We start from the raw sequence: 15,477 nt of genomic DNA on the forward strand, positions 1-15,477 counted from the left end.
AAATGCCATCAGCTATATTTATCTATCGCTCAGCCCCCCAGCCTCCTCCTCCCGTCTGCCAGCCAGGCCCTGCGGAGCCCCCCTCACCCAGTGGGCACACTTCCCTGTTGTTGACGCCCGTGACCACCTGCCCAAGCCTCGCTCCCCAGCGCTCTCCCCCCGAACCCCTGCAGTCAGGCCTGCACACGGGCATGACGACCTTCTCCACTGGTACGTCAGGGCACGCCCACGTGTGCTTCCATATGCACCTGACAGGCAGGCCCTGGGCTGGTGTTTCTAGTCCCAAACCACGGGAGGCAGGGGTGGGTGCCTTTGGCCCCCTTTCAGGCATAGCTCCTTCCCTGCCTGTCAGAGCCTCAGCAGTACTGGTCTGTCCCCAGAGTCCTCCACAAGCCATCGGCTGGGTCCTCTGGGAGGGGTGCCCAGCTGAAGTGTCGCACAAACTGGCCATCCTGGGGAGACGCGAGGCACAGGGGGAGAGAGCGAGACTGGGGGGACGGGGCTCGTCCCAGGCCTGTGGGCAGCATGCTGCTGGGCAGACCTTTCACACACACCCCCACATCACTCCCTGAAGGAAAGTGGGGAGCCCCAGTCTGTATTTCAAGGTGCTATGAGTATCAGAGGAGTGTGCATGCTAGAAGGACGCCCACCCCCTGTGCATCCAACCAAGGGGGAAACGACAGAATCTGGGACGAGAAAGAGAAAATGACAAAGCCGAGATTCAGGACGACTCAAATCCTACAGCGTGAGCAGGCCCCTGCGAGGGGACTGTCCCTCGGTGCCAGGCACTTCAGAACTTTCCCTGTCCAGGCAGTGGGACGCCCTCCTGACCCTGCCCACCCTCAGGCCCAGCACAGAACATATGAAGGTGAATCAATGGCTATATCCACCCCCCCACACACACACCTCCTTCCTGTGCTTGCAGGGGCAGCCCTCACTTCCCACTCCAGCCCTCTCCACGGAAGGGTGCCCCCTGCCTCCGAGCCCCCAACTCAGAAAGGAGTTCCAGGGAGCCGACCCCTATGAGAATGAAGCAACCCAAATAAAAATTTTAAAACCCAGCAGCTCTTTCTCTCGGCCCCCTCCCCCTCCATTGGCAAATGAAAACAAACAAGAAATCAAAGAGGCCTTTTGTGCGAGCACCGCTCTGACACGGCTGGGGCCTTTGAAAGGACTTTTGAATCGGACACTGAAGGATAAAATAACTGAAGCGTGGCAGCTCCTGAGACAGGGGGGTGGTGGGACGGATGGGGCAAAGAGAAAAAGGGGTGGGGAGGGAGCCGCCTTCTTCCCTGGGCAGAAAGGGGGACGTTCAGCTGTGCCCCCTCTCCCCAGCTGCCTTGGGACACCAGAACAGAGGGGGACCATGGCACAGCCCTCGGACCTTCCGGCCCACCCTTCCTAGGCACCCCAGATCTCTGCAACCCCAGAAGATTGCCAGATGGGCCCTGCCTCCCTCTTCACGGCCCACTGGGAGCTGCCCCCATGAAGCTCTGCTGGGTCTTCCCTCCCCTCTAGCATGGGTCAATGCACGGTCCTGGTCGGTCGGTCAGTCGGTCGGTCGGTCAGTCGGTCAGTCAGTCGTGCCTGCAGGATGGCTGCAGGATGGTGCCTCCATCACCAGGCCTTCACCCAAACCCTGCCGGCCGCCCGCAGGAAGCTCTCATTCTTAGACGGGCCCTGCTCACAGTAGGTTCACCAAGTGCACATTGCATGAATAAAGGAAATTCCACCATCCTTTGGCGATGCCAAAAAGTAAATCAAACCCTCAGGAAGTCCTTCTGCGCGTCTGGACCCCAGCCCTCCTGCTGCAGAGTGGTCCCTTTTCCTCTGGGGGGGGCGGTGGAGCGCAGCTGGTCACCAGCCTGGGGTTTGTAGATACCCTCCCGCTTATTCGTGGCCCATACGCTGCCGATTCAAGCTCAGACAAGGGTGCTTCTTTTCTTCCTGAGCTACAGCTTCCAACTCAGCCAGCAGAGTGAGCACTCCCCCAAGACCCCTAAGCATCGCAGCCAGCAGGGACCTCTAACTGGTTGGGTGGTGGATATGCAACGGACAAAGGGAGGGGAGCAGATAGTCAAGGGGGTTCCACAACAAGACCAAGCTCAAGGACAGGGTCTGGGCATTTCGGATCTCCTCTCTGAGGTCAGCCTGAGCCCCACCACCTTCCACACCACTCAGAGCCAAGCACCCCATGTCCCATTAACAGAGCAAGGGCAGCCTGGGCCAGCTTCATAGGGGTGTGACGTGGGCAGTTGCACAGGCCCGTGCTCTAACTGTTGTCGCATTGCAATTCCTAATCATTTTGAACTAGGAGCCCCACATTTTCATTTTACACTGGGCCCCGCAAATTACATAGCTGGAAGGCCCTGCAAATCTTGTAGCGGCTGCCATGAGATCGGATCGCGCCTGCAGTTTCTGTGTTCAATGCAGAATGCTCCAGTTTAAGAAGGCCTCCAGGTAAGCAAAAGGCAAGGGCACAAGAGGCTGTGTCAAATGCGGGAGGCATGAGAGAATGGCAGGGTTAGTCTGGAGAAGGAACAGCTTCCGGGGGAGCGAGGTAGAAAGGAACCCCGAGAGCTGCCTTAAGCATTTGAAAGGCTGCCTTGTTACACCTAAGTTGTCCCTTAAGACAGAGAAATGAGACCTACAGGTAAAGGGAAGAAGAAGACAGCCGTGGGCTCATGACATCATGACAGTAATTGCAACAGTAACCCACTGCTTGCCTACTATGTTGCCTCCCCGGATTAGACGAACAGCAGAGTTTTACAACCAAAGCTGAACAATAGCGACATCTCTTCCAGGATGTTCTGGGGGTTAAAAGATAGTCCGTATTTCTTGCACAGTAGGAATCTGGTTCCTGGGCCAGTCTTTGCTGGCCCTGACACCAGATGGCGCTGCCTCGAAGCCGCAGACCAGTGGCATTTCTGGGGCTTGAAAAAGGAGGCACAGTGGCCATGGCTAGAGTTAGCCCCCGCCCCCCGCTCCCCCTCCCCCCCAAAGGGCAGCTGGTGCTCCTGTGGCCCTTCCCATGAATGTACACTAGTGCCACCAGACAGACTGGGCATCCAGCAAAAGCTTGGGGGAGCACTGCTAGCACCAGCCATATCTTGGCACGGCTGACGTGGCCAAGAGATGGCCTCCACTACCGAGGAAAGAAGGAGACCAGGAGCCCTCCCTCGGTCCCCCAAACCGGTGCTTCCTGCAAAGTCCCAAGCCCCGAAGCAGAGTGCAAAAACCAGGGACATGCTATACCTGAGAAGGACGACCCTGCACCTGAAAAAGTTCCCCTGACAGATCCTCAGGTGCTAACGCGTTTCCTCCCACAGGTAAGGCCTGGAGGCGCGGAGGGGGCAGATCTCCTTTCATAGCAATGCACTGACTGACGCAGGGAATCGGAGCCTGCAGAGTCAGACGGGAAACCCTACAGGACAAATGACCTGGTTCCTTCAGCGACAACCCAAAAGCTGCCGGAAAAGAAACCAAGAGAAAGAGCAACAGGAGGAGGATCGCCTAGAGATTATATCTTGAAAGACGGATCCACCCATTGCCATGCATACGAGGAGACCTGATTTGGATCCAGATCCAAACAAACAAAATTAGGAGATAATTAGGGACAAGTGAACACTGACAATCAGATCACACTAAAAAAAATGCTGCTTATTTTTATGTGTTGTGGTGGTACTATGGGTATGTTTTTCAAGATTCCTTATCTTTAGAGCTGATACAGAAATATACTTACAGATGAAAAGCTACAATGCCTGGATTTTCTTCTAAACAACCCGGCGTGGGTGGGCAGTGGGGGTTATGGATAAATAGAGACTGGCCATAAGGCAACAACTGTTGGCACTGGCCATGTGGGTTCCTTCTACCGTACATGTCTCCGCAATGAAAAAGCTGCGATAAAGGAGGAGCCACCACCCAAATGCCTGGACTTCGCGGGTCTCCGCCGCGGGCCTGCTGGAAGGATCTGATGGGAACAAGCTGATATTTCCACTCGGTAAAGCAATTTACTACTTTCAGATTGTTCTTTCCGGGGTGAGGGCCTCAGTTAGGGAAGGTCTGAAGATGCCAGTTCACCTTCAGAACCCTGAAGCCGCTTCGGAGATAGCCTACCAGCACTTCCAGACCAGCTCAGCCATCCTTCCTCACACAAGCGGAGGCCTCCTGGCCCCACGCTCATCTCCACCTCTGGCCCCCTGCCCTGGGACACCCCCTTTGGATGGAAGGACGTCACCAGACACACACCACCTTCTCCTCCCCACGGCAGTGCTCTCTGACCCTGCTCTGCCTCAACCTCCCCTCGTACCTGGGGTAGACACACGGCAAGATTCCTAGAAGGAAGGTTGCCCGCACGGAGGACACAACACACAACCTTTTGGACCCCGTAGGCTGGGAGCAGAGCTCCCGCCATCACACTTGCGTCCTTTATTCCCTCTCAACCATGCCATCTCTTGAAGCTTCATGCGAGGCAGAACAAGGGCTCAAGAGAGCCACAATGACAATGGCGCCCAGAGGCGAAGCCACTCCCCCACACTTTCCACCATGTCAAGGTGGCTTGTCATCAAACCTGGCACCATCTGCTCAGCCCAGATCAGGTTCTTCAGCCCAGTTTTAAGGAACGAAAACACTTCTTTTAGAGTCCAAAGTAATTCTTGTCCGAGCCCTGGCCACCCCGCCCGTTCCCCCAGTTTATACCGGGAGGAAGGAGCATGCCTGTGGGTATGAGCATGGAGAAGGCTGTGCTGCCACACTGATGCCATTTGGGGGCTCGGCCAGAAGACATTTTCTAGCAAGCTGGGGTGACTTGGAGAAGCCGTGCCTGCTTCACACCATTCGAGACCATCTACCCAAGGCCCAATGGTGGCCCATGCCACACCAACTCACCCTCACTCTTTCAGTAAAGCACACTTGAATTAAAGCAGTTCCAGCAAGAAAACCCTTCATTGAAATTCTCTGGAGTTCAGGGACCTGAATTACAGACAAATTATCTTTAAAAATCCTTAGTTCTCCAACTTAGCTTTTGTCAAGGAACTCAGCCACTCAGCCAGGACAGAGGTGCCATGGCTGCATGTGATGGGGCAGCATGAATTCACTCATATTCCTGGGCTAATGACCTCATTACATCTGGGGGCAGACGGGGACACCTCTCTTCTCCTGACATCTGCCTGGTCCGTTCAGGAGAGAGGAGGCTGGCCAGGAAACAGCCTCTTTCCTCGCACAAACTTCACCCTACCTTGGCTCCATCCATGGTGGCAGCAGTCAAGAATTTGGCCTAAAATAAAAGAAGCCAGGAACACAGCTCAGCTCCAGGGACCCGCATAGAGAGCGGGCAGGAGGAAACCAGCACAGGAGGAAGATGGATATTGATTTCTGTCATAGAGACCCTGTTTCTAAAATCAAAAGGTACAGAATCCCCGCGTGGAGGAGTTACCTGACAGACACAAGCTGGAGGCCCCAAGCCTCCCCAAGCCGCCTCCAACACCACTAGGTATAGACAGAGCACGAGGGGGTAACTTTTAAAAATTTCTTTAGTCTCTTTTTCAGAGAGAACAAGGATGAACAAGCAAGAAAACCAGCAGTTGGTCATTCTTCATGAGGATTCATGATAGTCACAGGGACAGGTGCAGGCCTAGAAAGATCCGCAGAGGGAGGTGGAGTTGGGCGGGGGTGGGGGGCCTTCTGCCTCCAACCAACTACTAGAGCCACCTTTCAGAACAAGAGAAAACAAGTAAGAAGAGAGGCCTCAAATACCACCTCTTCCTCCCCTCCCCCTCCCCCGCCACCGAGTTCAACATATAAACTTTTAGTGGAGGTTACATTCCTGACACAATGCTGAAAGCTCCCCAAAATTTCATTTCTGGATTAAGTCATACCACTCCTCCCAACTTCCCAAAGAGGCAAAGGGGTGACCACAGCAGAAAAGTGAGTTGCTTTTCTTTTTTGTGAATGAACAGGAAGGAAGACACACACACACACACACACACACACTTGCGAGGAAAGAACATTCACTAGAGCAGAAGTTAAGCCACATTCTCTTACATTCGCATAAAGAGAGAAAGAAGGAAAAAATACTGGAATGGTGGAAAGGAAAACACACACAGAGAGAGAAAGGCTTGGTAGCCCTCTCATTACAAGTTGGTTGGGCATAATGTAAACACACTTCTGCCTTGCTTAATCACAGAGTGCCGCCCATTTAGGTTTCAAAGGCGGCAGTAAATTGGGCGTAGCTGAGTGGAGGCTAAAAATTAACCAGCCATCTCTGTTTCAATTTGTAAGAAAACAAAAGCGGAAAGAAATTATAAAAAGGGAAAAGGGGGGGAGGCAGGGAACAGAAGGGGAAAATTGAACCACCCTGACCCAAAATGCAGGGTAAAATTGGAAAAGCAAAGAGAACTGGAACTACTTGGAACACAAAAAGAAAAGGAAATTTTACAGTTGTTTTTTTGTTTGTTTGTTTTTACTTTCTTTGCTTCTTTAAGATCTCTTCTGTGCTCCCTGACATGCCTGTGCCCCAAAGCCTCTCTGCCCGCCCGAGTGGAGGTACGGGGAGTGTGGGCATCCATCCTGTTTTCTGGTCACTTCAGCAGAAAAGAAATCAGGTGAAGGGGAAGAGCATAAGAAATCTCCTGCTCCTTTTCACTCTCTATGAAATCAAATGACTTTCTTACTCTCTGACAGTCAAACCCCAGCCCAAAGAGCTCCTGCCTGGGCATCTGGGCCCCAGAATCAGCCCACCTCTGCCTTCGCTCCTCTTTTCTATTCATTCTGTCTCGTACCCAGAGGTTTTACACACCCCTCTCTCCACCGAACTGCTGCCCACCCCGCTTGTGCCAAATCCAGCCTTCCCTGAACTTGAGGGGAAGCGGTAGGAAAGCCAGCAACTGCCCCCAAATACTTATTTTGACTCATGTTAAAGCAGAGCAATGAGTGGATTTTTTTGGGGGGTGGTGGTGGTGGTGTTTATCACAAACTCTCACCATTCCAGATAATTCTGGGACATCATGGCCCCAGTCCTAAGACCTGCAATGTCTTTTGGGTAAGATGGTCCTTCAAAGATGCAGATGCACGAAAATCAAACATCAGAACATGGCAAGGGAGCCAAGGAGAAAGAATAGAGAGGGTGGAGGGAAACAGAAGGAAAAACTGAACATCAAACGCGCTGCAGGCCTCGGCAGGACGGGAGCCCTGGGTAGGTCCTTCGGGTGCATCATTTGGAGAGAAAAGGAACAATAAACAGGACAAATGCCAGCAAGTAAAATAAAATGGGGTTGGGGGGACTGAGAGTGACCTACCCGGAGTGTGGACAAAGTAAGCCAGATAAAGATCCAGTTCTTTGATTGTGACTCCAATGTGATGTGGCTGGACGCACAGGCCGGGGTTCGAGCACTGGGGCGACTTGTAGAGCCGCTCCCCATCAGTACTTTCCAGGGGGATCCCCTTAAACAAAATCACCATGACCAGGTCCAGCCGCCACACCTTGTCGGCCTGGCGCAGGCAGTCAATCCGCCGGATCTTGCCCTTCTGGTCGGGGTTGGAGAGCACGCAGCACGGGGGCTTCTTGCCGGTGATGGTCAGCACGAAGTCCTCTCGGAACTCGGGCCGGATGTCTTTGCGCAGCTTGGCCAGCAGCCGGGATGCCCACTTCTGCTTGATCTCGGGCTTCTCGCCCAGCAGCTCGTCCTTCACCGCTCGCTCCTCGTCCTTCGACATCCGCTTCTCGTGCTTCTTGAAGTACTTGCGTTTCCGCGCCTGCAGGTTGAACCAGGTGTAGGAGAACGCACGGACGTGAGGCAGCAGCGCCTCGATGAAGGGGTGGAACTCATCCTGCAGGCGGCAAGCCGGGAGCATGCGGGGCGAGGGAGGACGGGAGGAGGGGAAGACGGGGTGAGGGGGAAAGAGAACAGGAGAAAAGCGTTAGAAGGGACACAGAAGAAATCCCCTTCTCCTCCTCCTCCTCCTCCCACCCACGGCAATTTCCTCTTGCGATTGTTCTACGAAAGTGTAGTCTGCAGGCACCACCAGCCTAGCCAGCCGCTTGCTCCCATCTCAGCCTCAGCAGCCAGAGAGAGGCACGGGGAGCCTGAGCACACACCTATTCTCTCTCTCTCTCTCCCTCACTCACTCACACACACGCGCGCACAGACAACGTTGCGGTCCACACACACACGCTGCTGGTATCCCCGCCAGGCTCTGTCGCGCCCATGACATCTCCATGTTCTATCGCAGCCTGGAACTCGTGTCAGCTCGCCCCGACACGGTGTCCGGTCTGCACGGACGCCTGTGGACGCACACTCGGGGAGTGTGGATGCCGCCTCGCCCCCAACACCAGTCGGCTTTTGGCCACCCCCAAGAAGAGAGAACATGACATCCACCAGCGAGCGAGTGAGGAGACGGATCTGGCTTCCCCCTCCCCAGCTTGTTTTCATTCTCTCTTCTCCTGCTCCAATTGGAACATCCACCCCAGCATTTTAAAAAATCAGATCTAAATCCTAAATATGTGATCCCAGCTTTGTCATCGACACCAATACTAATGTTAATCACAGTAATAAGGAACAAAACACTTCTTGTTAGCACAAATAAGGTGGTTGTCTCGGCCACATTAGGGTTAAAAGCTACGTGGGGCGTCCTGCGCCCCATCCCTACTGACCCCTTCACCCTCTTTCCCACTCAGTCAGGTGACAGAGGGCCGGGCTCTCGCTTTTGGGTTTTTTTTTCTTTTTTTTTTGCTTGTTTGCTTGTTTGAAGTTTAAATAATAATTGATATCTGTTTACAAAAATAAAACTGGAAAAAATTAAATAATTACCATTGATCTGAAGCACCCGGCAAAGCCCAACGCCCGATTCTGAGCTTCTGGACTCAACAGAGTTGTGAGTTGGGGGCGGGTGGGGGGAGGGGGGAGGAGGAGGAGCAGGGGAGGAAGGTAAATGTTTTAAAGGGGGTTATTATTGGTGTTCTGGGGAATAGGGGCCGGGCTTGGGTGGATTCTCAAACCCTTCCCCCTCCCCCCCCACGCTCCATTGCACAGAAGGGGAAAATTAATATTTTTTTTGAAAAGGAGCAAAAAGAAAGAAAGGTCAGGGATAGCAAGCAGAGAGAGGGAGCAAGCCGGTTGCCACACACAGCAGGTAAACAAAAGCCAACAAAAAAAAAATCTTTTTTCAATTTCACCCCTTATGCATCCCATTCCAGTTTTTTAAAAAAGAGAAAAATATGCAAATTTTAAAAATCAAAACCTACTTCCCACCCCCCCCCCCATCCCCACCAACCCATAACACACCCTACCCCACCCCCGTGCAAAACAAAACAAAAACAAAAACCAGGAGAGGGAAAAGCAGCAGCTGAAGAAAAAGGCTTTCGGCTTTGGCAGCCGCACAGGGTGTAAACTTGGAGCTGCTTCCCTCCGCCTCTGAGCCTGATCGCAGGCGAAGGGGGAGCTGCAGATTCCCCGGGAAGGGGACGAGTTCGGACCGGCTGCAGACCGTGGCTGCTGGCAGACGGAGGCAAAAGAGAGAGGGAGCTAGGGAGGGAGGGAAGAAGAGAGAGAAAGAGGGAGAGAGCAAGGGAAATGGAAATGGGATGGGGCCGTGTGTGTGTGCGTGTGTGTGTGTGTGCGCGCGCGCGCGCGCGCGTGTGTGTGTGTGTGTGTGTGTGTGTATGTGTGTGTGTGTGTGTGTGTGTGTTGGTTGGGTTTTGGATTTTTTTTTTGCTTCCTTTCTCTTTCTCTCTCAAACTCCCTCTCTCTCCCCTTTCATGCTCAATCCCCATCCATTTGCTCTTGCCAAAGCCAGTAAAAGGGGGGGAGGAGGAAGAGAGAGAGAGGGAAAGGGAGAGGGGGAGAGAGAGAGAGAGAGAGAGAGAGAGAGAGAGAGAGAGAGAGGGAGAGAGAGAGAGAAGGATCCACCTATTTGGCAATGAGACACCCTCGAGCAGCCAATGGCTGCGTCCAAGGGGAGGAGGGAACCGAGCGAGCTGGGAGGGTGGGGAGAGCCCCCGGCAGTTGGAGACCAAAAACAATTTGCCCAATCGACAAGTTCACGTCTAATGAACAAGCAAAGTCCAGCAGTTATGAATTTTTCATTCCAGGCTCCCACTCGGGTCCATTTGGCAGTGGCCACCCAGCAAATTTGGAGGGGGTGGGGGTGGGGAGTGGGCTAGGATCAAGGAAGACTCGGATTTTTTTTCTTTTTTTTTTTTTAAGCCAGAAAAATAAATAAATAAAGGCTTGACTCTGAGCAGGCTGGCGGGCAGGCAAGCGGGCGGGCGGGAGCCCCAGAAGGCCTTGGGGAAAGCAGCTGCGCCTTCTCTCTGTGTTTTGGTTTCAGTCTCTCTCAGCCTGCATACTCTCTCTTTTTCTGGTCCTATTTCTTTTTTATTTATGGAGAGCACAGGGGCGAGTGGAAGTTTTCCTCCTTGGCCCTACACATGAGCGGTGCTATGAATAGAAAGAGACGAAGAAAGGGAGCTCGGAAAGTGTCGATGCCAGCAGCACTTCCAGGGCAGGGACCTGACGTCCAGGGTGCCGCCATCCCGGCCACCCCTCCGTCCTGGGGCTGCGGCTCTCAGGAGCACTCCCAGACCAGGCGGCCCCCAGCACCCTGAGCCCCCCCTCCCCAGCCCCCAGCGAAGCGGGCTGCCTCCCTGGGCCCACACCCAGCCACGCAAGCTCCATTAACGGTGGCAAGGGATGCCAACGCAATGCAGCTCGGCTGGAGAAACTGCAACAGTTTATGAAAATAGCCTCCTGTCACAGCGCTCCACTCCGCTGACAAGCACTCCGTGCAGCCACAAACACACAGCCAACCCCAGAGAAGTGACAAAGGCAGGAAGATGGACACTACTTCCCAACACGGTCACCGAGTCCTACTGACACCTCCCCCGCCACCACCACCACCCAGATGCTTAATTCTTTGCTTTCCCAGCTCTGTCCCCTCCACTAGACCCACGTGTAGTGTTTCTTGGTTGGAGGAGGGGGACACTTACCTGTCCCCCAATTCAGTTTACACTAAAGGGCCCGAATCATAGGGAGCAAGGTGCACGAGCATAAAATGAGAAATCCACAAGACAGGGAGAGAGCTAAAAGAGGAAACAACAGCACAATGAGGAAAGGGCTGCGGCAGGAAAAGTGAGACGACGTTGGGGAAACCGAGTCACAGAGAAGAGGCTCCCGGGGAGCTCCTGTCCCTGGGCTTTCCTCCCAGGCAGGGAGGTCAGCACGAGGGAGTCAGAGGCTCCCTGGGAGGGATGGTGGAGCAGCTGCGCCTTGGTAGGCCTTGGAAAAGCAGTCAGGAGACCGTTATTAAGGGAAGAGCAGAGAATGAGAACACAGAGAGGGAGAGGCTGTCCCTGCTCTAAACCATTCCCATGGCTGCCCTCTCCCTCGGCTGGCAACGGAAAAGAAGGGTCACTGCTCACTCGTGCCCCTTTCTTCCCCATCTGAAACACCCGCTGTGTCTGCAGAAAGGTTCTTGGGGAAGAGTGTGGTGTGGGGAGGGGACAAACAAGTAGCCCCTAGACTTACGCTGAACCCTGACAATGGGGAAGGTGCTGCCCAGCACCTGCAACCCCAGTCTGGGCCCTGAATGGTGTGACAGGAGCTCTGCAGTGGCTGACCCCGACAGACAGTAAGAGGTGAGAGGGCAGGAGGCAGGTGTCACTGCCAACAGGCCCCGTGGGTTGGCACTCAATAATTAACGTCCTGTTAATAACCAGCTCTGGTCCAATTAGCCAAAGATGTTAGCTGAGTGACATAAGATACTCTCTGCCTCAAGAGAAGCAATCTTATGTTCTAAAGTCAAGATGAGATGGTAGAAACTACGAGTGAGTTTATGTTTGTCATAGGGGTGTTTTCTGGTATTTTGATTTACACTAAATATTAGGCACTAGACAGAAAATGGCCAACGTGAGCCTCCTGGAGAATTCTGGCATGTTCAGTCTCACAGACCACAGTGCCGGGTGGAAGAGACACGCGGAACATGGTTGTTTCTGAATCTGGTGGTACAACTGGGTAGGTGGTAGGGAGATGGCAGATGGAAGGATCCACATAGAAGTTGGGGAGGAGATCCATGATTCGCTCCTGGATGGAGGGAGGGGTCAAAGGTTGATGGAGAGACTGGACATAGAAGTGGCTCAGGAGGGCCAGCGGAGTGTCCCAGCAGAGCCTCGGGGACCCACACAAAGCCCACGTGCCCCTTCGAGGCTCCTTAACCGGAGCAGCAGCAGGCCCTTCCCAGGGAAGTAACACGGAGGGAGAACAATCGTCAATTGTCCTTCTGCCAGTGGCCTTAACCTTGAAGGTGGGCAGAGAGGATTCCCGGGCCGTGCTCTTCCTTCACCCTGTTCCCCAGTGTGGAAGAGCAGCCAGGGCATTCCGGACGCTTAGTGGGGGAGGACAGAAGGGCTCCCTCTCTCTCCTGTGGGCACACACAGGGAAGGATCTCACTGGGGTTCCATTAGAAGCACTTGGCACACCCCTCCCCCTACCGCTGCAGCCCCCCCACTCCTGCATGCCACTGGTGGCCGCTTTGGGCCCTGGACATGCCCCTTAGGAGCGCCAGACAAAAGGGGACTACCCCCTTTTGTTAAGAGAGTGGAGGCTCCTGTTGGAAGATTACCTGTCCCAGACCCAGACTCCTTCCCTGCTCCCCTCCTGCGGCCCCTTCCCCCAGCATGGAGCTCAGACTCTCAGTACCCCCACCTGAGCCAAGACCAAAAAAAAAAAAAAAAAAAAAAAAAAAAGCCTCCAAAGATTCCAGGCTTCTCCAGGAGTTCAAGGGTTCAGGGGATGGAGGGAGCCAGGGAACAGCCAGGCCTTGGAGGAGGAGAGGGGAAGGGGGAATGGAATGAGAGAAAAACAACCTAAAGCCGAGGGTACAGGAAGCCAGTGATGCTGGTGAGAGTAGTGCACAAAAAAGAAAATTAACCACGGCAAGTGGAGAACAGAAAGGAAAAGCAGGGATATTTGGGGCTATTCTCCCCATTTAAAAGAAAAACCGGGAAGCCAGAGGTGAGACTTTAAACATTCACATGGGCTTTGGTTGCGGAAAGCAATTTTTCTGCCTTTGTGAGAGAAAGGCCTCTCTTGTTATTGTCCAGTATATAGAATTTAATTTTTTAAAAAACCAGCAACGGTCTCAGTAAAACATTTCTCAAATCATACCCATGCTGGTTTCAGCCATCCCTAGGAGAAATGTGCCCCGGAAAGAAAAGGACTGAGCAGGCCAAGGAAACCAAGCCTAGAGAGAGGAGCTGGGCCCAAAACTGCAAAGAGACAGAGGACGAAGATGGAGGGGGAAATGAGCAAGGAGAAAAGACAAGGGCTCTGGGACAAGGGAAGGAAAAAAAAAAAAACCCTCGCTGAGAAAAATGACTGCTTCTGTCTCAAGAAAGTGAAACATGTGGTTTTCCAAAACTCCACAAAACAAATGAGGCCTTGTGGATTATTTAAGGGAAAACAGAAAAAAGACATACAGAACCTCTCTCACATATACAGGATTCAAATGTCTTGGAGGAAACAAAATAATTTTCCCGGTCTGAGATAGGCTTCTTAACTGCCCATCCCCGCCAATGGTGGGTGAGACCTCTAGAAGCACAAGAAATTATATCTTTAAAGGCAGGGCCACTGGTTTAGAGGGCTCTTTAGCTTTAAAAAATACTATGTATCCACATCCTGATTGCCTTAAGGCCTAGATTTATTTTTTTTAGACCCTGGACACATGCTAATTATATATATATATCCATGCTAATTTGGATAACTCTACACAGTTAGTGCAAATAACTGACAAAGCCCACATAGAAATTACCAGATATTTCAGTATCCATTTTACTGCCGCATATCGCATATCGGCAGCCTGGGTGAAAAGGGACGCAGGAAATTTTAAAAGGCCACAAATAGAGCCCCGATTAGTTTTGCCCAATTCCTGGCATTTTATAATTCAGCCTTGGCCCCGACCAAAAAAGCAGACTCTGACTTTGTATCGCTGCGATCTCCCATCTTGTTCCACTGCAGAAGGGACGCAAGAAGGCAGTGGCCAGACTCAGACTTGGGGACAGAGATGAGAAAAAGACAGAAAAAGGAAGCCCCCCTTCCCCCCCCCCCTGCTTGTCCTAGATGTGTGTGGGGCCTCCTCTGGGGTGGGGGTGGGGGTGGGGTGCAGGTTGGAAGGGACTCCTCAGCCAGAGCAAAATCCTCCAAGAGTCTGGAAAAGCCAGGCATGGAAACCAGAAATGCACATTGCGGGGAGGCTCCGAGAATTTGGACAAAGCGGGTTTTTGGCTGCCTTGGGCCTGTTTTTCTCTGCTCGGGAAAGGCGGCCCTAACACGGCTTTTCCAGCGCCCTCACGCTGGCTGAATGGATTTGCCCCACACCCCAGCACTGGGTCTAGGACAGAACTAGGCTGCACACTCCTCTCCTATAAAACCGTCCCCCCCCTTTTCCCTTCCCTTTCTCCTCCTGACTACAAACCGGGAGCGGTGGTCTGGGATCTGGCCAACAGGCAGCCTCGTTCTGGCTCTAAACACTACCCTACTCCAGGCACATCTCCCCTCACCCTCCTGGCACCGAATGAAATAGGGTAGGAACAGGGGGACTGAGGGAGACAGTCTATTCTCTCTAGTGCAACTGGAAATTGTTTACTTTCATCCTCTACAGGGAATAGGAAACAAAAACCCTAGTCTTTAATTCATTATTTAGCTTGAAACTTCCTTGTGTCACCAAATAGAAGTAAAAGCTGGGAAGGCCAGAGCCCTCTCCTGAGTGTGTGTGTGTGTGGGGGGGGGCTACACGGGGATGGGGTCCTCCCAGAGCTAAGAACACACAGGACAGATGACAGCCAAGGGCTGCGAGGGTCAAGGGCCCTGTACAGCCTGAGCCTCGCCCACCTCTTGGACCTGGAAAGACTCAGTCCATGGTGGCCCAAGACTGGGGAAGAGGAAGAACCCCACAGTCTAGCTTTACAAGTTTCTCTAAAAAAACTGAAAACCTGACCAAAGGCCCAGGAAGGGGAGATCAGCACACGAAGGTGAGGTCTGTGCCCAGCACAGAGTGTTAATACCTGCGGCGGCGCAAGAAAGGAGGCCAGAGCAAAAGGCAAAATGTTGAAAACTCCCAGGAGGCCCAGCTGCCAACTGCAGACCCCAGAAAAGGCGTAGGGATTACCCAGGGAAGATGTTCCTCTCCCCCACCCCCACCCCCCAGTCCTGAACCTCTGAAACTCCTCCTGCAACCTTTCCAGGCCCTTGCCAGAGCTCTACCAGGATCTGCTGTGACACCCCAGTTGCTTTGCTGGGTGTATTCCTCCGGCCGCCGCCGAGAGAAGGCCTGGGTGAGAAAGGGGAGTTTCTCTCAGCCCCCTTGCCATCGCCCCGTCTGCACTCCAGTGCCCTTGGCTGAGAGAGCCTCTTTCTTGCAGTTGCTTCGGCAACGTGCAGTGCCCAGAGCCCCCAGGGGGAGTGCTGGGTGGTCGGGATGGGAACC

The 15,477-nt window shown here is 53.3% G+C and overlaps 1 protein-coding gene across 14 annotated transcripts in view; it reads right to left on the minus strand.

Annotated features, from left to right (window-relative positions):
- NFIX (nuclear factor I X) overlaps positions 1–15,477 on the minus strand; it is a 91,539-nt gene that overhangs the window by 56,074 nt on the left and 19,988 nt on the right. For 7 of the 14 annotated variants that reach the window (XM_080673763.1, XM_080673768.1, XM_080673761.1 and 4 more), the window contains one exon: positions 7,296–7,827. In XM_080673763.1, coding sequence (XP_080529889.1) covers positions 7,296–7,713 — 418 coding nt within the window. In that variant the 5' untranslated portion in view covers positions 7,714–7,827. Of the gene's footprint in view, positions 1–7,295; positions 8,116–8,166; positions 8,784–8,807; positions 9,681–15,477 lie in introns of those variants that run through there. The other 7 variants (XM_080673770.1, XM_080673758.1, XM_080673765.1 and 4 more) reach the window with 7 other exon arrangements.

The sequence above is a fragment of the Plecotus auritus genome (genome assembly GCF_963455305.1).
Source record: "Plecotus auritus genome assembly, chromosome: 6".
Classification (NCBI taxonomy): domain Eukaryota; kingdom Metazoa; phylum Chordata; class Mammalia; order Chiroptera; family Vespertilionidae; genus Plecotus; species Plecotus auritus.